Below are 21,898 nucleotides of genomic sequence, written 5' to 3' on the forward strand. Positions count from 1 at the left end.
ATCATTTATGTAAATTAAAAACACAAAGGGGCCCAAGACTATGCCTGGGGAACACCTTGCTTTATGGTGTGTGGAAGAATGTGCTGCACTAGCTGATCCTGAGTGGTTGATTTTATTTAATTCAACATACTGCTGTAGTTTGTAAACCAATAATAGGTGGTTCCTCTTATTCCATAAGAACACATCTTTTGCAGCAGTATGCTATGATTAACCATGTCGAAAGCCTTCGTGACGTCTAGCGTCTAGAAATATATCTATGGCCGGCAGTCTTCTGTTGATGAGCTCCAGAGTAAGACCTAACAGTTCATGTTTTACATCAGCAGTAGTTTTCTTTGGGGACCGATGACCAAGCAGTCTGGTCTCCCCCCCCCCCCTTTTTTAAACCAACCTACTAACCAAACTGAGCAGGTGACAAGATTTTTGTTTTGCTTAGAAGCAAATTAAGTCAGATGGCCATCATATATTCAAATACTTCATCAAACAATGAGAGCACTGCAGTAGGTCAGTAGTTGATACGATCTTCTTTCCTTCCCTTTTTATGAACAGGTATGATTTTTGCAATTTTGTGCTTACTAAGAAATATACCATTCAGGAATGAGGAGTTTACTATGTAAACCAATGGTTCATTGATAATGTTACACCAATTATGCAGGAGAAAGTACAGGATTTGTTCTTGGCCAGCAAATGAACTTTTTTTCTTTATTTTGCAATGAATTACTTTTTCTATCCCAGTTTCTCATGCTGGCATTACGAATAGTCAGTCGGGGCATAAATTTGGTTCTGATTTTAGGAGATGATTATTTCTGAGGTGCAGGTTTTCAACTGTTTTTGTGAATCGATTGTTTGATGTGGTTACCATTTCATAGCTTTTTGGCTGCACTAACTGCATTTCTACATATCTTTTTATATGAAATAAAGTATTTCTTAAATTCTTCACTATCACGTTGTTCTGTTTTGCTAATAGAGGGATGTTCTCTTTTCCTCTGAGTTGATCTTATTCCTGAGGTGATACGGTTTGAGGGTTTTGTGTCCCTGTTTATGTTTTTTGTTTGTAACGGTAAGTGACAGGTAGTAGAAAATGTTTTCTTTTTGCATATGAGAGAGGAAACTGTGCATATTATTTTTATTGAACTTTCTCCTCCATACAACTTTTTAGGTTGAGGCTTGTTCAGTGGAAACTTAACCTGAATTATTAATGTATTATGTTCTGAGAATCCTAAATGTAAAGAGAATACTGTGCAACTGATGTTATTGGCTACTTGGTCCAGACAGCTAATACTATAGTTTGTTACTCTAGTTGGAGATTCAACCATCAGTCAAGGCTGTAGCTGTGCATAAAATATTCGAAGCTTAAATGTCTGACAGAAAATTTATGTTAAGATCGCCACATATTAAAACACTAACATTTTCTTCTACTTAATTTTTCAGTTAGCAATGCTAGATTTTTGTAAAGGATGCAAGCTGCTGTTATATAAACATTCAAGTCTGTAAGCTCTACACCTGACAGTTCTATTTGTGTTTGCCTCTTTCTCAGATCTACATTATTTTTCATTTCTGTTATGTTTTGATAGGCATAAGCTATCTACATAAGCAACACTGTATTGAGTGTTTATTCAGATTCATAATTTTCTCCAGTCTATAATAAGTTTTTGTTTGCTTGTTTCTTTCAATATTGTTGGACTGGATGTTTTTACCACAAATTTTCGGATGCTCCAATGAGTAGTTAGGCTTACATATTGTATCTACAGACGTGTAATCCAATTAGTCAGGCATACATACGGCATACACGACCTTAACCTTATCTGCAAATGACACTATCTACTTCGAAATGGACATCGTGAATATAAACGATGGAAATTTAAAGAACTGACTGTCGTTTAGTGCAACAATTCGTTGTACTGTCACACAAGTAAAGAGGGTCCTACAGAGAAATGCGATTGTTGACTTATGCGAACTAGAAGCGTACACAAAATACAAGATTAGGTTACGTACCCCTACGTATGGTCTCCTTTAGCTGTTCAACAACTTCTGCTGAAGTGAAATATTTTATTTTATTAACTGCAAATATCCCCCTATTCAAAATCTTGTACAAGTCATACATGTTAGCTACTGTCGACGTTTCACACGAAAACTAAACCCTTGGACACACAGGCGAAGCACTGCAACATCGATGTAGTTGGAGATTTCAGTTTAATACAACAAATGAAGTTTCACTACATTTATAGAAGCATATCTACTTTTAGTACCAACACACCGGTGACTGCATCAACTTGTGATTGAGACAATGTTGTACATAATATTTGACGATGAAAAATCTCAGAGAAATTGTGAATGCCTTTCGTTGTCTCTCTCTGTGACTATTAAATCTGTTTGGGCATGTTATTTGTACGGACACAGCAGCGTTAAACTACTGTCTGCTTCACATCTTCCTTACGCTATATACACAGTTCTCCGTTTAATCTACCCGGCAAAGCAGTGTCCTCAGTCCTGCCCGCACGGTACAGCGGAAGGTACATATTTTGACGTTGACAACGCCATCTCTTAGAGATTGAAAGCAATAGAAAAAAACGTTGCCGAAAACCTTATTATTAATTAATTTCAACTAGAGAAAGAACTCTACTTAAACTAATTGATGCTAAACGAATCTGTTGTGAAATACCATGCGAGTAAACTCCATAACCATTCCATAACATAAAATATATATATACAAACATACGTTATTCTCAACCCATGTTTTACATTTACAAAGAAGTATATAATAAAATATCAATTCATTGTAGATCAGGGAGGTCCGGTGCCATGTGATGCCACCTCAGACGCCTCCGGGCAGATGAAAGTCATGTTTGGGCATTTGGCACCATTACCGTAACAGGGGAGTACTTCGGTCTCTCATAACTCTTCATCATCATGGTGACGATGACCTTCCTTTTACTATTCTCTCGCGAATAGGAACTCATCTGAACTTTTCTTGCAAACTGGAATTAAGCCTACCATAAACCCATTGCTGGTTCTTTCAACAACTGTGCATAAAACGTCACATGTCTCAAACTATGTGTTGTACAATGGTATTATAATCCTGCAGGTACATTCAGTTGTATATGTAGATACCGTATGCAAAATATGTCACGGCCACAGTTAGTAGTAAGGCACTGTGCATAAAACGTCACGTGTCTCAAACTATGTGTTGTACAATGGTATTATAATTCTGCAGGTACATTCAGTTGTATATGTAGATACCGTATGCAAAATATGTCACGGCCACAGTTAGTAGTAAGGCAGTAATAAATTACACAACTTCGTGCTTTATGTGGCAGTTTTACTGCGTGAACAGCGAAAATGTAGTTAGAGAGGGTTCTTTTTTGCGGAGGGGGGGGGGGGGGGGGGGGATGTCAGCGAGAAAAAGTTTGACATTATGTCTTAAGTTTGTTGAAAGTTGCGAAAGTGTCCTCATTCTCAAACACTAGACGATATACTCTGCATAATTTGGGCGCCGTGAAATGCACTTCTTCAAGACTTGGCACAGTTTCTATCGCTTGCCTTACTGTGAAAAACTTTTGACATAAGAGTATACCTCTTAATGAATAGATGACAGCATTTTTTATTTTTAAATTCGGCCGATAATTATGTGAAATATAGAAAATCAAGTTTTTGTTGCCCCTAGAAGCCCTTTCATGGCCAGCGTGCAGCTGATACAGCTCAACTGACACTGTGCACTATCTTATTTTTTCTTTTTTTAGTAGTTACCGTCAAGTAAAAATTTATTGTACATCTAGAAAATATGATGATGATGTTTATATGTAGCCTACCTAAAGGAAAGTGAAAGTCACAGCAAATGCAAAATAAACAAAAACCATGAGCACATATAATAATGCAAAGGCTGGCAGTTTTTTAATAGACCAAATGTTATGAAAGGGCGGATGCAACTGTTTCATTTCAGTACAGTACAAATCTATATTAGTCACAGAACAATTCATTTGCACTGTAAATTAATGGGAGATGACATGCTAATGTACAAATTACTACTTTATCAAAATTGAGGCAAATTTTGACTTGTTTCTTTGGAGAAATACCTCCCATATTCGTTATCTAAGTTGATCATTCTTTCATAATATTTAAGAAGACAGATTTGGGACTGTACCTACGCACAGATGGTAGTTTGCTCCAAATATGTGAAATGATATACTGAAACAAAGTTAAATGTTTAAAAGGAAAATAGATTGTAAAAGACATATCTGAGAGAGATAGTAAACTTGTGTGGCATATCTGGTGACTACTGATTGCAGGTGGAGAATAAAAACCATCTATGCAGCACTGTGATCAAGATCGCCACTCATAACTATAGGCCTACTCAACATGAAAGAAAGTAATATTAAAGAAAAACATGAAGAATAATTCTAAAAACTACAGTGTATGATGTACAAAATAAGGGCACAAGACAATAAGTTACTAACACATTATGGATCATACAATGAGAGACAGTGGCAGTTAACATATTCAGCGATCAAATGATTTAACTGTGGTGTAGTTTAGTATTCTATGGACAATAATTAATTCTGATGGTTCCTACTGCAGCACACTTTATCTTTACTCCCTGAATAAATATTTAGTGAAGCTAGAACTTGTTTCTTTAGCAAGTATCCAAAGTGATAACTGAAAATCGATGCCAAAACCAGGACTCAAACCAGTGTCATTGTTTTCCAAGTAACTGCTTACTGTGAAGCTATCCAAACATGCCTCTTGGCCTGACTCAGTGGTTCCTCCTACTTGCCAAAATTTCCTCTGCTGATTGAATTATCAAATGGACATAATATATCATAATACCAAAAATCAAAACTGGAATAAATCTTTCAGTCTGTTGTAATGAGTAGAGGGTAATGAAAATTTCTGCCAGACTGAAATTCTAGGCCCAACTGAGACTTTAGAGCAGATCTTTGATTCTCCAGGAAATATTTCATCAGTGTAACCACCCAAGCCTATCTCTTTGCTTGACTTGAAGTAGCAGCTTGTCAGTAACACTTTCTCATGTATCCAAATTACGCAGTGCTCTTCTATGTCCTTTACTGAACAAAAATCATGAAGAATGGGTAAGCTACGGCATAGGAATACTTTACACAGTGAATCTTTCACTATACATAAACTGTGTGTGACACTGAAACTTTGTGAGATATTAAAACCCTATGCCAGACAGACACAAACCCAGAGCTTAGCAGTTATCATTAGACATTAATTTAATGTTTATTGTGTTAGTAGCCTTTATTCAAATTTAGCACTTAAGGCTGCAAAGATTAGTATCATTGTTTTTAAACAGATCTTCATGTCTTTCTGAGATGACAGAAATTGAGGAAATTTAGGGGCTTGAGCAAAAAATTTACTGAAAATTTCTTTTTCAGTCTATTATCACCCCTCCTACATCTGAAACAGCTCCTGTCTGTACAGTATCAGTTACATCTGGGCATTCCCATCACATCACATTATGTAGGATGCTTACATAGGTACAGGTATGGTTAGAAAAAGATACTTATAAGTCATACACTATCTTCAACATGCAGACATACAATGTCCCAATGAATACCAAAAACTTCTCAAAAGCTGCTAGTTAAATTCTCAAGGCATTTTCCAAAGCATTAAAATAAATAATGATAAAATCCTCAAAATAGAACAAAGGACAAATTATATTTCAAATTTGATTCTGTGCACTGGCAACATCAAAGTTAACTTCAGATACTTTTGCCTGTAATCAATGATTTTTATGAATTATGTGTATCTTATTTCTTACTAAATGCATGAAAAATACTATCTTTTCTTATAAAAAAGCTATTAATATGAGACATAGAAAATTTTACAACATTTATTTTGAGAAGACACTGAATAAAAAGCTTAAAAAAATGAGTGAGGAGGAGGCAACAAAGTGGTCACTATTTGAATGCCTGATGTACTCACATCATACTGAGGTGACAAAAAGTCATTGGATACCTCCCACTATCCTGTAGGACCTTATTTTGCTCAGTGTAGTGCAGCAGTTTGATGTGGCACAGACTCAACAGCTGGTTGGAGGTCCTCTGCAGGAGCATTGAGCCATGCTGCCTCTACAGCTGTCCATAATTGCAAAAGTGTTCCCAGTGCAGGATTTTGTGTACAAACTAAACTTTCGATTATGTCCCATAAATGTGTTATGGGTGCCCATATCATTCACTCAAATTGTCCAGAATGTTCATCAAACCTATGAGGAACAATTGTCACCAGGTGGCAAGGAGCATTGTCATCCATAAAAATTCCATTGTTGTCTGGGAACACAAAATCCATCAATGGCTACAAATAGTCTCCAGGCAGTCAAACATAAGCATTTCCAGTCAATGATTGGTTAAGATGGACCAAAGGCCCCAATCCCTTCCACAGCCCACACCATCATGAGCTGCCACCAGCTTGCACAGTGCTTTGTTGACAACTTGGGTCTATGGCTTCGTGGGGTCTGCACCACACTTAAACCCTATCATCAGCTCTTACCAACTGAAATCAGGGGTCATCTGACCAGGCCACACTTTTTCAATTGTCTAGGGTCCAATCAATATGGTCACAAGCCCAGGAGAGGCACTCTAGGCGATGTCATACGGTTAGCAAAGGCACCCATGTCATTTGTCTGCTGCCGTAGACCATTAATGCCAAATGCTGACACAATGTTGTAACAGATACTTTTGTTACATGTCCCACATTGATATCTGCAGTTATATCAAGCACTATTGCTTGTCTGGTAGAACTGAAAACTCTACGCAAATGCTGTTGGTCTCCGTCATTAAATGAAGGCCATCAGCCACTGCATTGTCCGTGTTGAGAGGCAGTGCCTGAAAATTTGTATTCTCGGCACACTATTAATGCTGTGGGTCTCAGAATGTTAAACACCCTGATAATTTCTGTAATGGAATATCCCGTGTGTCTATCTCCAACAACCATTCCATGTTTGAAGTCTGTTAATTCCCACGTGTGGCCACAGTCTGATCAGAAACCTTTTCTATGAATCACCTGAGTATAAATGGCAGCTCTGCCAATGCACTGCCCTTTTATACCTTGCGTACTATCGACATCTATACATGTGCACATCACTATCCCATGACTTTTGTCACCTCAGTGTAAGCTCAAACAATTCAGTAATATCCCTCACTATATTCCTCAGTAATCAGACACACTTGCATGCTGAAAATTTTGGTATTTATAAGAAGTACTGCAATGTTATCAATATATTAGGTCTTTGAAGCGCTTTTAGAAAATGTGGACAAATGCTGAAAAATTCTTTAGCTGGATGCTAAAAGAAATTACACATTCATCAACAAAAATAACAAAGCTTTCGAAACCAAAATTCTGTTTCAAATCAAAAAGACCACATCAGTCATGTGATCATCACAACATACGTTTATCTTTTAAAACATTTCCAAGTTTTCCACTTTTCCTTACTGTACTAAGTTAGTCCAACTATTTGTTTTCCTGCTTTATTTGATGATCATGGCAGATTAAGTCAGTAACCTCTCTAAAATTACCTTTCCTACTTCATGTTGTAATTTGTCTTTCTTCACCTTCCGTGAACAAATTATTTTAAGCATTCTATCTGATTCATTTTTCACTTCAAATTTCCTAATCTTTTCCTTTTTTTATGTCATATAATTCTCCTTTCACTATATTCTCTATTTGGTTTTTCTTCATTTCCCCTTTCTGTTCATTCTCACCCTCTCTCTCTCTCTCTCTCTCTCTCTCTCTCTCCTTGCCTCTGTCTCATTTACAGATAGATGGAGATACATATGCACATGGAAAAAGTCAGAGGTACAGTGTTCACATATACACTGGAGGAATAGATGATTTTTAAAAGCTAGTGCATTACTTGTGTCTGTGCACTACCACTCTTTCATCTACAGGCGAGTGGTTGCCCTTCTCAAATTTTGGGTTTTGTTTTCATATTAGCTGAGTGGTCACTAGTATAACTGTTTAAATTTCTTGGATGTCTGAGTGCCTACTAGGCACAGTCTATTGTTTCAATAGCAATGTAGCAGAAAGTAGTGCCACTTGTGTCATTGTTTGGATTGACGCTTGTATGACTACAGGCTTTTGTTTGTTTGTTGATTTTGGTTAGAACAGCTCAGTGTCTGTCAAACTGTCAGTGAAGAAGCACCTTTCATTCCCCCAGCTGAACAGGCAAGTACTCCATTCATTTGTGAATTATTTTTATGAGCTTCAAACAAGAGTGACTTATTTCCAAATACCTGAGTGGTTTCTAGGACAAATTGTTAAGTTTCTTGCATGCTTACTAGGCACAGCTTTTCATTTTAATAGCAGTGCAACATAAAGTACCACTACTTGTATCAATGCTTGTATTGTCCCTCTTATTGTACATGCTTTTGTTTGTTTGTTTTGGTTAGAACAACTCAGTGTCAGTGAGATCATCAGTGAGACAGCTTCCCGTAGCAGATCAGATGAGTAGACCATTTGTTTGTGAATTATTTTTATGAACTTCAAACTGGAGCAACTTATATTCAATTATCTGTGTGGTTACTGTCTAGACTTTATTCCACCATCTTCAATACGGATAGGAAAAGTGATTGCTGTGCAGATGCGATCTGAGGTGTTGACTCTTCACTCACAGCTCCAGGCAGTGTTGGCTTCAATCATACAGCATGAGGTTGTTGCCAATGGGCATCACTGTTGGGGGCTGGATGTGGGGATCCGAGGGATGTCCTGCATGACCCACATGTCCCCCAATCGATCCACTACTGTGGCCACCTCGGGTACTGCCTGTACTGATGTTGCCCCTCACCTGTGGTCAAGTGAGAGGTTGTCCCACGATGTGGCACACAGTGAGAGACTTTCTGGGTGGCTGATAAGAGAGCCTCCTGGGGTCATCTGATCAACAGGTTTTGAGTGCTATCTGTGGCTGACAAACACCCTGAGACAAATGCAGCTGCTTGCCTTGCTCCAAAGAAAGCCTCCAGCCTGCAAGGTTAGGGCAATCACAGAGGATGGGATTACTGGTTGTTATTAAGATGTAGGTGTATAATGTGGCACCTTACGGATTCAGCTACCTATGAGGGTCCGGAAACCAGTGTACACTCTATGTGCGTACTGGAAGGATTCATTCCAGAAGTGGAAAAGCTGCTTCAGGCTGCCATGAAGAGCATAGGGTGCAGCCAGCAGCAGGTGGTGGCTCATGTCAGTACTGATAATGTATGTCACTTTGTATTGGAAGAGATTCTCTCTGGTTTTGGACAGCTAGCTGAAGTGATAAAGACTGCCAGCCTTGCTTGCAAGATGAAGGCAATGTTAGCTTCAGTCGCACAGCTTGAGGTTGTTGCGAATGGGCATCACTGTGGGGAGCTGGATGTGAGAATCTGATCCAGCATGAACCACATGTCCCTCAATCTGTCCACTACTGTGGCCACCTCTGGTACTGCCTGCACTGAAGTTGACACCTCATCAATCTGTAGCATCATCAACAGAACTGAAGGTGGTTGTTTGGTACAGAGCCAAGTGGAGGGTCTGAATCGGAGTCTCAAGTGGTTCTTTGACCACGTATGTTGCAGATTCCTCAACTTCCACCATAGAGTGATGGGTTCCCAGGGTCCACCTAATACATGTGGGCTCTACTACAAAAAGGATGTGTCTACATTGGTAGTGAGGGCTGTGTAGAGAGGACTGGAGGGTTTTTAGATTAGTGGAAAACTACAGAAAGGGATCAGTCTAAAAGCGTGCAGGTCAAACACAGAAAGTAGACCCAGCAACAATTGGTACTGTAGTTGTAAATTGTCATAGGTGTATTTGGAAAGTGCCAGCTTCAAGCATAACAGAAAGCACTGAAACTCAAATCATTATAGGTACGGAAATCTAGCTAAAGCCAAAAATAAGTCCAGCCGAATTTTTTTTACAAAGGACCTAACCATGTACAGAAAGGATAGATTAATACAGTTGGTGGTGGAGGGTTTATTGCTGTCAAAAGTGGTATACCTTGCAGCGAAACTGAAGTAGATAGTTCCTGTAAGTCACTGTTGGTATAGATTATACTTGACAACTGGAATAACTTAATAACTGCTTCCTTTTACTGAGCCCCCAACTCAAAGCGTAACAGTTGCTGAAGACCAGTTTGGTATACAGTTTTAATCTGCCAGGAAGTTTCGTATCAGTGCACACTCACCTGCAGAGTGAAAATCTCATTCTGGAAACATCCCCCAGGCTGTGGCTAAGCCATGTCTCCGCAATATCCTTTCTTTCAGGAGTGCTAGTCCTGCAAGGTTTGCAGGAGAGCTTCTGTAAAGTTTGGAAGGTAGGAGACGAGATACTGGCAGAAGTAAAGCTGTGAGGATGGGGTGTGAGTCATGCTTGGGTAGTTCAGATGGTAGAGCACTTGCCCGCGAAAGGCAATAGGTCCCGAGTTCGAGTCTCAGTCTGGTGCACAGTTTTAATCTGACAGGAAGTTTCATATCAGTGCACAATCTGCTGCAGAGTGAAAATCTCATTCTAGTTGCTGAACAGTTCACAGAAAACTTGAGTCTTATTTCAAATAGGTACCACACACATACAGTTATAGTTGGTGAAGACTTCAATATACCTTCAATGTGTTCACAAAAATACATGTTTAATGTCAACGGTAGGCATACGGCATTGTCCAAAATCTAACTGAATGCTTCTGAATACTTTCTCAGAAAATTATTTTGAACTATTAGTGCAGGAGTCCACATGAATTGTAAATCTCTGTTGGTCCATCATGGTTATGCAACATCAGATGGTAAGATGGCAAAATGAATTGCTGAAAGTGCTGTTCGTGAAGTTTACTGACATTGAAAAATTAAGTGTAAATGGTTGCAAAAATGTATTTGACATTTTAGCAACAAATAATTCTGAGCAAACAGGATCATCATGACAGATACAGAAGTTAGTAGCCACTAGGTTGTTGTAGTGAGAATGAATACTGCTAACATCCAAACCCATAAAAAATAAATGTAAAATACATCTACTCATATTTAAAAAAGCAGATAAAAATTCAGTTGATGCCTTCCTAAGAGACAGTCTCCATTCATTACAATCTGACTATATAAGCATAGACCAGATGTGGTTCAAATTCAGAGGAATAGTATCAACAGTTATTGAGAGATACATACCAAATATTTCAATAAGAGATGGTACTGGTCCCTCATGGTACACAAAATAAGACAAACATTATTGCAGAAGAAACAAAAAAAGCTTGCCAAATTCTAAAGATCACAAAACCCCCAAGATTCATGAAGTTTAACAGAAGCTCAAAATTACCACCAACTTCAATGTGAGATGCTTTTCATAGTTGCCACAGCAAAACCCTATCTTTAAATCTGGCAGAAAACTCAAAGATATTCTGGTCATGTGTAAAGTACACCAGTGACGAGATCCAGTCAATATCTTCACTATGCGATAACAATGGTGACGGTGATGGTGATGTTATAGTGCCATTAAAGCACAGTTACTAAACACCAAAGAAGATGAAGTAAATATTCCACAATCTGAATCAAAAACAACTGCCAACATTAGTGACTTAGAAGTAGATGTCCTCAAGTGTTGTAAAGCTTAATTCAGCTAATAAAGGAAGGATTTTGGAACATATGCTGTGTTTGAACATTGGGAATTACTTCATGGAAAATGATTTACTTAAAAACAGATTCAGAAAACATCATCCTTAAACACAGCTAGCTCTTTATTCTACAAAGTAATGAGTGCTATCAACAGAGATATCAAATTGATTCCCTACTTTCAGATTTTCAGAAAGCTTTTTACACAGTTCCTCACAAGCAACATATAATCATAAAAATTTTGTGCCTAGGGAGTGTTGTCTCAGTTTGGACCTAGATTTGTGACTTCCTGTCAAAAAAGTTACAGTCTGTAGTAACTGACAGAGTGTCAATAGGTGTAAAACAAAGTGACTACTGTAGTAGAATATTGTCAAGTGATTTTTCACAGAATGCAAAGAAATTCTGGTCATATGCAAAGGGTGTTAGTGGCACTGAAGTTAGTGTCCACTCCCCAGTGAATGAAACAGGAACTGAAATTGAGGGTAGCAAAGCATAAGCTGAAATGTTTAACATCATTTTCAAATGTTGCTTTACAAAGGAAATGCCAGGAGAATTGCGCCAGTTTAATTCCTGTGCCATTGAAAAGATAAGTGAAGTAAGTATTAGTGTGAGTGGTGTTGAGAAACAGCTGAAATCGTTAGAACTGAACAGAGCTCCAGGCCTCAATGGAGCCCCTCTCAGATTCTATACTGAATTTGTGACTGAGTTAGCCCCCTTCTAACCATAATCTCTCATAGATCAATGGAACAAAAAAAACTATGCCCAGTTCCTGGAAAATGCACAGGTCACACCCGTCTACAAGAAGGGTAGTGGAAGTGATCCACAAAACTACCATCCAATATCCTTGACATCAAGTTGTTGTAGAATCTTAGAACATATTTTGAGGTCAAACATAGTGAAGTATCTTGAACAGAATGACCTCCTCAATACTAACCTGCATGGATTTCGAAAACATCAGTCATGTGAAAAACAACTTGCAGTTTTATCACATGACACAGTGAAAGCTTTGGATCAAGGCAGTCACATAGATTTCTTGATTTCCAAAAAGATTTGATGCAGTATTACACCTACGGTTACTGTCAAAAGTACGGTCATATTGGGTATCAAGTGAAATTTGTGACTGGATTGAGGAATTTTGGTAGGGAGAATGCAGCATGTTATCTTGGATGGACAGTCTCCCTCAGATTTAGAAGTAACTTCAGGTGTGCCCCTGGAAAGTGTGTTGGAACCCTTGCTATTCATGTTGTGTATTAATGACTTTGCAGACAATATTAATAGTAAAATCAGGATTTTTTCAGATAATGCAGTTATCTACAATGAAATACAGTCTGAAAGAAGTTACATAAATATTCAGTTACATCTTGATAACATTTCAAAGTGGTGCAGAGATTGGAAACTTGCTTTAAATGTTCAGAAATGTAAAATTTTGCACTTCAAAAAACGAAAAACCATATTATCCTATGACTATAATCGCAATGACTCACTGCTGGAATTGCCCAACTAATTCAATTACCTGGATGTAATACTTTGTAGGGATATGAAATGGATTGATCACATAGGGTAAAGCATGTAGTAGATTTCGGTTTATTGATAGATTACAGGGGAAGTGCAATCAGTCTACAAAGGAGATTGCTTACAAATCACTCATGTGACCAGTACTGAAATACTTCTCAGGTGTGTGAGACCCAAACCAGATAGGCCTGACAGGGGATACTGATTATAAACAGAGAAGGCCAGCACAAAAGGTCACAGATTTGTTTAATCTAGGGAGAGTGTCACGGAGATAATGAAGGAACTAAAATGGAAGACTTGAAGAGAGACATCAACTATCCTAAGAAAGGCTATTAATGAAGTTTCAAGAACTGACATAAAATGGTTATTCTAGGAACATAACAACCCTCCATGTATCACTCACATAGGGGTCATGAAGATATGACTAGAATAGTGCACATGCAGAGGCATTCAAACAATTGTTCTTCCCATGCTCCATATGTGAATGGAACAGGAAGAAACCATAATAACTGGTGCAATGGGAGGTACCCTCTGCCATACAACTTGTGCTAGTTTGCAGAGTATAGATGTAGATGTAGAAAGCCATCATGTATAACAGAAGTACCATCTAGCACTCACAAAGGAAGTGTTATAGACCCTCTCCTGTTTCTGATATACATAAATGATTTAGGAGTGTAGTTTCAGTTCCCTGAGACTGCAGACGTGTGTTCAAATTGTGTTTGCATGAGTGTGTGTGTGCGTGTGTGTATGTATGTTTACTGCTGACAAAGGCCTTAATGGCTGAAAGCCACAATTATGTGAATCTTTTTGTTGTGCCTATCGCGAGTCACCATCTCCGCTATGTGGTGAGTAGCAACTTTCCTTCTCTGGTATTGTTAAATGATTTAGGAGATTGTTTGCAGATTATTCTGTCGTTTACTGTTTTATAAACTCACCAGATGATCAAAATCAACTGCAAAACGATTTAGAAAGTGTATCTGTATGGTGTGCAACCTGGCAAATGGATCTAAATAGTGAAAAATGTGAAGTTATCCACATGAGTGATAAATCTGCCTGCCTGCTTAGTTGAGAGGTTACGTGCTTGCCTCCCATGCATCGGGTCCGGGTTCAATTCCTGGCCGGGTTGGAGATTTTCTCTGCTCGTAGACTAGGTGTTGCATTGTCCTCATCGTCATTGCATCACCGGCACGTTAGTCGCTTAGTGTGGCGTCGACTGTTATAAAGACTCGCACTCGGCAGCCGAACTTCCTCGGATGGGGCCTTCCGGCCGGCAATGCCACGCGATTATTTCATTTCATTTTGATGAATACAATAAGATGGCGGTAAGATGGCGGCAAGTGTACACGTAACTTTAAACCGCTCTGCAGTTTTTAAGGACTTAATTTCAATCAAGTGTACTGTTTGTGACGAAACAGTGCTAAATGGAATTAGAATATGCATGTTTAAACATAAATGGTGCCATTCACACTGCTTTGCTCAAGAAGATTTACAAATACAGTGTAATGTGACATAGAGTGTAACGGCCGCGAGATCGCGAGTGAAAAGTGCTACGCGGGAATAGAAGACAGTGTGCATGACGAACTTCAAAAAGAACTTGACATTATAAAAAAAATATATAAAAATAATGGAAAATGTGGTACTAACCATACGGGAACTGTCTGAATCATCAAGGCAACAAGATCTCATTAATGCTAGCCATAATATTCGTAGGTCTGCACAACCAAAAGTACAAAGTGTAAACAGTACGACTGTAACTAGTAATATAAACGAACTGATCACTCAAAAAGACACAAGTGAATTAAACGCAAGAAAAGAAAGTGTTAATAGTGCGTCTATGGATAAAAATCTGAACAAACTATCCACACAAAAAGATACAAGTGGATTAAACGGAGAAAAACACAAGGTAAATATTCGTAAAGAAAGAAAAGTAAACAACCACGTTATGCATAAGCAAGGATACAAGCAACAGGCATATATTTTTGCAGATAGTCATGGGAGAGGAGTTACAGAAATTATGAGAAGAAATCACCCAGACCTTAATGTAACAGGCATCATCAAACCAGGCGCCACTACGCGAAATTCTGAAAAACAGTGACAACATATTAACGACCCGTAGCAGTTGCATCATAATAGGAGGCGCAAATGATGTTTACTGTAATGAAACTTGGCGTGCAATGAGAATCCTAAAGGAAACAATCAAAAGGATGCCTCGAGTGCATTTCTACATTTTTAGTATCCCCAGGAGACACGATCTGATGGAAAACTCGTGTGTAAACATCGAGATTGTTACAGAAAACAGGCTATTTGAGAAAATATGTAGAGGTTTCCAGAATACGACTTTCGTAAACAGTGTTCACAGAGAGCACTTCACAAGACATGGTCTCCACATGAACGTAAAAGGGAAAAAGATTATTAGTGCCGAAATACTTAAATTTATTAATGAGTCGTCCGTAATGGAAGTGTCTCCAATCCCAATTCCGCCAAAACAAGAGTCATCTGTAACAGTGGAACCATCATTATCTGCAGTAGAGCTACAACAAACACCAGTAACAGCAGCAAAGGCTCTGATATTCTCAGCAGCAGTGTCAGATAAACCAAGAGCAGCAGAGTCAACACAATCATCAGCAGAGCTGTCATCATCAGCAACAGCATCCAGAACAGCAGACCCCATAATACTACCTCAAGGCAATGAAAATGCTTGTGAGGCAAACATACAAGGGTCATTAGCCGCAACAGCTAACAAAGAAGGGCAGTCACCAAGTCGGAGAGCACAGGAACCACCAGTAACAGCAACCACACAGAAGAGATACCTGAGGCCTGGGAGATCAACAGCAGAAGCAGCTTCCAATCAAGACAGATGCCTGAGAACTAGGAGACCTGCTACCCTAAGTGAGGATTTTTTATGATACCGAGTAAGCAGAAAGAGAACATGGAAAAAGATGTAAGTACAACTGTCCATCTTAAATACCAGTGTGACAATAGTGAGATGAATATAAACACAGGACAAAGATACGATCCAGGTTTAATGACACAAACTGAAAAAAATCACTGCATAGTACCAGAAGCAAAGGGAACAAGTGAGGTGCTTAATATATTACAGGAAGGGGAACTATTAGATTTAAAGCCAACTGTTAGAATACTTCACCAAAATGTTCAGTACATAAACAATAAAACAGACGAACTAGAGGTAATATTACAGGAATATAGGCCAAACATTTAAGTAGTTACAGAACATGGACTAAAAGAAAATCACATAGGAATTTACTACTTGAAGAATTATGTGAAAGTGGCCAGTTTTTGCAGAACTTCCTATAAATGTGGTGGGGTTGCTATTTTTTCTAACTATAAATTAACTAAAGCCATAAATGTAACAAAATATACTATAGAATTGAGCTTTGAAGCTACAGCACTGGAAACTAAAATTGCTGGGAATTTATGTTGTTTATTGGGTTTGTATCAATCACCAAATGGTGCAATTAAAACCTTCTTTGAACAGCTGAAAGATATAATCCAACACCTCTCAAAAACATATGCTTATTTGATCATTATAGGAGATCTAAACATAGCCAGGAGATCTAAACATAGACACGAGTAAAAATACAGACAATACTAAGACCCTACTGGACTTATTGTGCACACACAATCTAAAAATAAAAATAGATAAACCAACCAGAGTAACAAAGCACAGTGAAACTATAATTGATCATGTAATAACAAATATTCCTACATGCTATTGTGACACACAGGTATCAAACTCCACATTAGCAGACCATTTTGCAATCATGATAGACATAAATATAAGGACTAGTGATTCAGTGCAGCATGTTATAGTCTTAGGTGGAGATTTCAATTTACCAGACATAGACTGGGACACTCAGATGTTTAGGACGGGTGGTAGGGACAGAGCATCGAGTGACATTATACTGAGTGCACTATCCGAAAATTACCTCGAGCAATTAAACAGAGAACCGACTCGTGGAGATAACATCTTGGACCTACTGATAACAAACAGACCCGAACTTTTTGACTCTGTAAGTGCAGAACAGGGAATCAGTGATCATAAGGACGTTGCAGCCTCCCTGAATATGGAAGTTAATAGGAATATAAAAAAAGGGAGGAAGGTTTATCTGTTTAGCAAGAGTAATAGATGGCAGATTTCAGACTACCTAACAGATCAAAACGAAAATTTCTGTTCCGACACTGACAATGTTGAGTGTTTATGGAAAAACTTCAAGGCAATCGTAAAATGCGTTTTAGACAGGTACGTGCCGAGTAAAACTGTGAGGGATGGGAAAAACCCACCGTAGTTCAACAACAAAGTTAGGAAACTACTGCGAAAGCAAAGAGAGCTTCACTCCAAGTTTAAACGCAGCCAAAACCTCTCAGACAAAGAGAAGCTAAACGATGTCAAAGTCAGCATAAGGAGGGCTATGCGTGAGCATTCAGTGAATTCGAAAGTAAAATTCTATGTACCGTCTTGACAGAAAATCCTAGGAAGTTCTGGTCTTACGTTAAATCAGTAAGTGGCTCAAAACAGCATATCCAGGCACTCCGGGATGTTGGTGGCATTGAAACAGAGGATGACACGCATAAAGCTGAAATACTAAACACCTTTCTCCAAATCTGTTTCACAGAGCAAGACCGCACTGCAGTTCCTTCTCTAAATCCTCACACAAACGAAAAAATGGCTGACATCGAAATAAGTGTCCAAGGAATAGAAAAGAATCTGGAATCACTCAACAGAGGAAAGTCCACTGGACCTGATGGGATACCAATTCGATTCTACACAGAGTACGTGAAAGAACTTGCCCCCTTCTAACAACCGTGTACCGCAAGTTTCTAGAGGAACAGAAGGCTCCAAATGATTGGAAAAGAGCACAGGTAGTCCCAGTCTTCAAGAAGGGTCGCCGAGCAGATGCGCAAAACTATAGACCTATATCTCTGACGTCGATCTGTTGCAGAATTTTAGAACATATTTTTTGCTCGCGTATCATGTTTTTGGAAACCCAGAATCTACTCTGTAGGAATCAACATGGATTCCGGAAACAGCGATCGTGTGAGACCTAACTCGATTTATTTGTTCATGAGACCCAGAAAATATTAGATACAGGCTCCCAGGTAGATGCTATTTTCCTTGACTTCCGGAAGGCGTTCGATACAGTTCCGCACTGTCGCCTGATAAACAAAGTAAGAGCCTACGGAATATCAGACCAGCTGTGTGGCTGGATTGAAGAGTTTTTAGCAAATAGAACACAGCATGTTGTTATCAATGGAGAGACGTCAACAGACGTTAAGGTAACCTCTGGCGTGCTACAGGGGAGTGTTATGGGACCATTGCTTTTCACAATATATATAAATGACCTAGTAGATAGTGTCGGAAGTTCCATGCGGCTTTTCGCGGATGATGCTGTAGTATACAGAGAAGTTGCAGCATTAGAAAATTGTAGGAAGATCTGCAGCGGATAGGCACTTGGTGCAGGGAGTGGCAACTGACCCTTAACATAGATAAATGTAGTGTATTGTGAATACATAGAAAGAAGGATCCTTTATTGTATGATTATATGATAGTGGAACAAACACTGGTAGCAGTTACTTCTGTAAAATATCTGGGAGTATGCATACGGAACGATTTGAAGTGGAATGATCACATAAAATTAATTGTTGGTAAGGCGGGTACCAGGTTGAGATTCATTGGGAGAGTCCTTAGAAAATGTAGTCCATCAGCAAAGGAGGTGGCTTACAAAACACTCGTTCGACCTATACTTGAGTATTGCTCATCAGTGTGGATCCGTACCAGATCGGGTTGACGGAGGAGATAGAGAAGATCCAAAGAAGAACGGCGCGTTTCGTCACAGGGTTATTTGGTAACCGTGATAGCATTACGGAGATGTTAAGCAAACTTGAGTGGCAGACTCTGCAAGAGAGGCACTCTACATCGCGGTGTAGCTTGCTCGCCAGGTTTGAAGAGGGTGCGTTTCTGGATGAGGTATCGAATATATTGCTTCCCCCTACTTTTACCTCCCGAGGAGATCACGAATGTAAAATTAGAGAGATTCAAGCACGCACAGAGGATTTCAGTTAGTCGTTCTTCCCGCAAACCATACGCGACTGGAACAGAAAAGGGAGGTAATGACAGTGGCACGTAAAGTGCCCTCCGCCACACACCGTTGGGTGGCTTGCAGAGTATAAATGTAGATGTAGATGTAGAAGATATGGGAGATGAGAAGACAGAACTATCCACATAACATAAATCTAAAAAAAGATGTTAGAGGCAGAAAACTGGGAAACAATACTGCATATGCAGCTAAAGATGCAAACACCAAATGGACCCAGTTTCTTTCTTTATTCAATTATTATTATGATGTTACATGTCCTGTTAGTCAAACAGCAACAAAAAAAGAAAAGCTGGGTGACTGAAGAAGTAATCCATGCCAGAAATAATCTGAGAGTATACTATGACCTCTGCAAACAAAAAAATACTGAGACCTACAACACACTGTATAAAGTAAAAAAAAGAGAGTACTATAGTTTTATCAGAGAAACTAAAGCATCATTCATCTGGATGTCTATAGATAAGGGAAAGAACTACTCAAAAGGTTTATGGTCTTTCATTAATGAAGAGAGAGGAAAAGTAACAAATCGGGCAGAGGACATCTGCCCACTGATGAGTGGGAAAAGCAACACAAACCCTCTAGAAATAGCCAATACTTTTAACAAATATTATATTACTGTAGCAGACAGATTAATAAGACAAAATAAAACAAATGCAGTAAGTAAATTGTTAAACCCCCCACATACAAATCATACTATGGTTTTCATACCTACAACAGATGCAGAAGTGTCAAACCTAATAAGACAACTTAAAATTAAACATTCATCTGGCTTGGATGGTGTCACATCACATCTCATAAAGGAATGCAGAGAATGTATATTAAAACCATTGACACACATGCTGAATGCTGTGATAGAAGAAGGTATATTCCCAGATTCACTGAAAGTAAGTAAAGTGAAGCCAATATTTAAGAAAGGGAACAGGGGTGAGTTAGGAAATTGATCTCAACATTTGCTAAAATCTATGAAATGATAATAAAGAATAGAATTGTAAGTTTTATAACAAAGTACAGTATACTGCATTCATCACAACATGGTTTCAGAGAAGGGAAGTCAACAAAAACAGCATCAACAGATATAATTGAGCACATTCTTAATTTACTTGGCAGGCAACAAAAGACTTGTGGGATTTTTATGGACCTATCTAAGGCATTTGATTGTGTGAACCACTCAAAATTAATAATGAAATTATATCAGTATGGAATTAGAGGAAAATGCTATGACATACTTAAATCATACATTACAAATAGGAAACAATGCACAGAAGTCAGACATACTAGTGGGGGAAATATAACAAACTACAGATAAAACTGCAAACAGTTAAACACGGTGTGCCGCAAGGGTCTGTGCTTGGGCCAATACTATTTATACTCTACATAAATGACTTCCCTAGCTATATAAATCAGAAACTTACAATGTATGCTGATGACACAACACTCATTTGCACAGCTGACACAAAGGAGGAGCTTGAGAAGGAAGCACTCCTGAATATCGAAAATGCAAATAAATATTTAACACAAAACAACCTGTTTATGAATCAGTCTAAAACAATGAATGCAGTATTTCAGACCAAGCATAGTGAAAATTATAATATAAATGTTAATATAAATGGGAAGAATATTAAAGAAGTAACCAGCACAAATTTTCTAGGAACTATAATAGACAAACATTTGGCGTGGGGGGAGTACATAGATGCACTGTGTAAAAAGATAAACAAACAGATCTTCATCATGCATAAAACAGCTAAGACTGTGGATGATACAGTCCTCAGATCAATGTATTATGGACTTGTCTTCCCACATTTGTCTTATTCAGTTCATATTTGGGGAAGTGCATGAGCTGGCTACTTAAAAAGAATATTCACAATTCAGAAAAGGGCAGTGAGATGCATTGCAAAAATACCACCAAGACAGACCTGTAGGCAAGCTTTTGTACACTATAATATTATGACAGTATATTCACTGTACATATACCAAAGCATAATGGTGGTAAGGTCAAGCGGTAAACACCTCCTAAATAAAGATGTACACAAACATGGTACAAGAGGAAATGAAAATTACTACATGACAAACAGAAATCTAAAACTGTCTATGACTGACCCTGAAGAAGCAGGGAAAAGATTTTTTAATAAATTCCCCAAAATCATTAAAAAAGAAACAGACCTAAAATGTTTTAAAAATCATTTGAAACTATATCTCACAGAGAAATGTATACACAGTTTGAGTGAATAATATGATGGTGTTTAAATATGTTATATCATTACTGAAATGTACCTTTAAAAATTATCATTTCTGTATGTTGTTTGGATTTGTGTGTATATATAAAGTAATGATAAATTAATAAGAAAATCAGGCAATAAATCAAAAACTATTTGGGAAATTGTGGAAAGGGAAACAGGTAAGGGCCTCAAGGATCAGGAAACAGTACTCAAAAATAGTGAAAATATTGAATTAAAAGATGAAACTCTGGCAAATTACATTAATAATTACTTTTTAAGTGTACCAGTGTCATTAAGTAAAAACTTTACTAAACATGACAAATTAACAGCCCCAAAAGTAGACAGTAGTATGTTGTTAATTCCCACAAATGATAATGAAATATTAAAGGTGATAAAGAGTCTAAAATCAAAAATGTCTGCAGGTGTGGATGAAGTGCCTGTGTCAATAATAAAAAAAGTTACCGAACAAATTATAAAGCCCCTG

The 21,898-nt window shown here is 38.2% G+C and overlaps 1 protein-coding gene across 4 annotated transcripts in view; it reads right to left on the bottom strand.

The window, feature by feature from the left end:
• LOC126475052 (pseudouridylate synthase TRUB1-like) overlaps positions 1-14,196 on the bottom strand; it is a 133,544-nt gene extending 119,348 nt beyond the window's left edge. For 2 of the 4 annotated variants that reach the window (XR_007586646.1, XM_050102602.1), the window contains exons 1-2: positions 2,255-2,458; positions 1,993-2,159 (exon numbers count right to left, since the gene is read on the bottom strand). Coding sequence is in view for 3 of the 4 variants with exons in the window: in XM_050102602.1 (XP_049958559.1) it covers positions 1,993-2,101 (109 nt within the window). In the remaining variant the exon portion in view is untranslated. Of the gene's footprint in view, positions 1-1,992; positions 2,160-2,246; positions 2,459-14,162 lie in introns of those variants that run through there. The other 2 variants (XM_050102603.1, XM_050102604.1) reach the window with 2 other exon arrangements.
• Between the last annotated feature and the right edge of the window lie 7,702 nt (positions 14,197-21,898).

The sequence above is a fragment of the Schistocerca serialis genome, chromosome 4 (assembly GCF_023864345.2).
Source record: "Schistocerca serialis cubense isolate TAMUIC-IGC-003099 chromosome 4, iqSchSeri2.2, whole genome shotgun sequence".
Taxonomy (NCBI): domain Eukaryota; kingdom Metazoa; phylum Arthropoda; class Insecta; order Orthoptera; family Acrididae; genus Schistocerca; species Schistocerca serialis.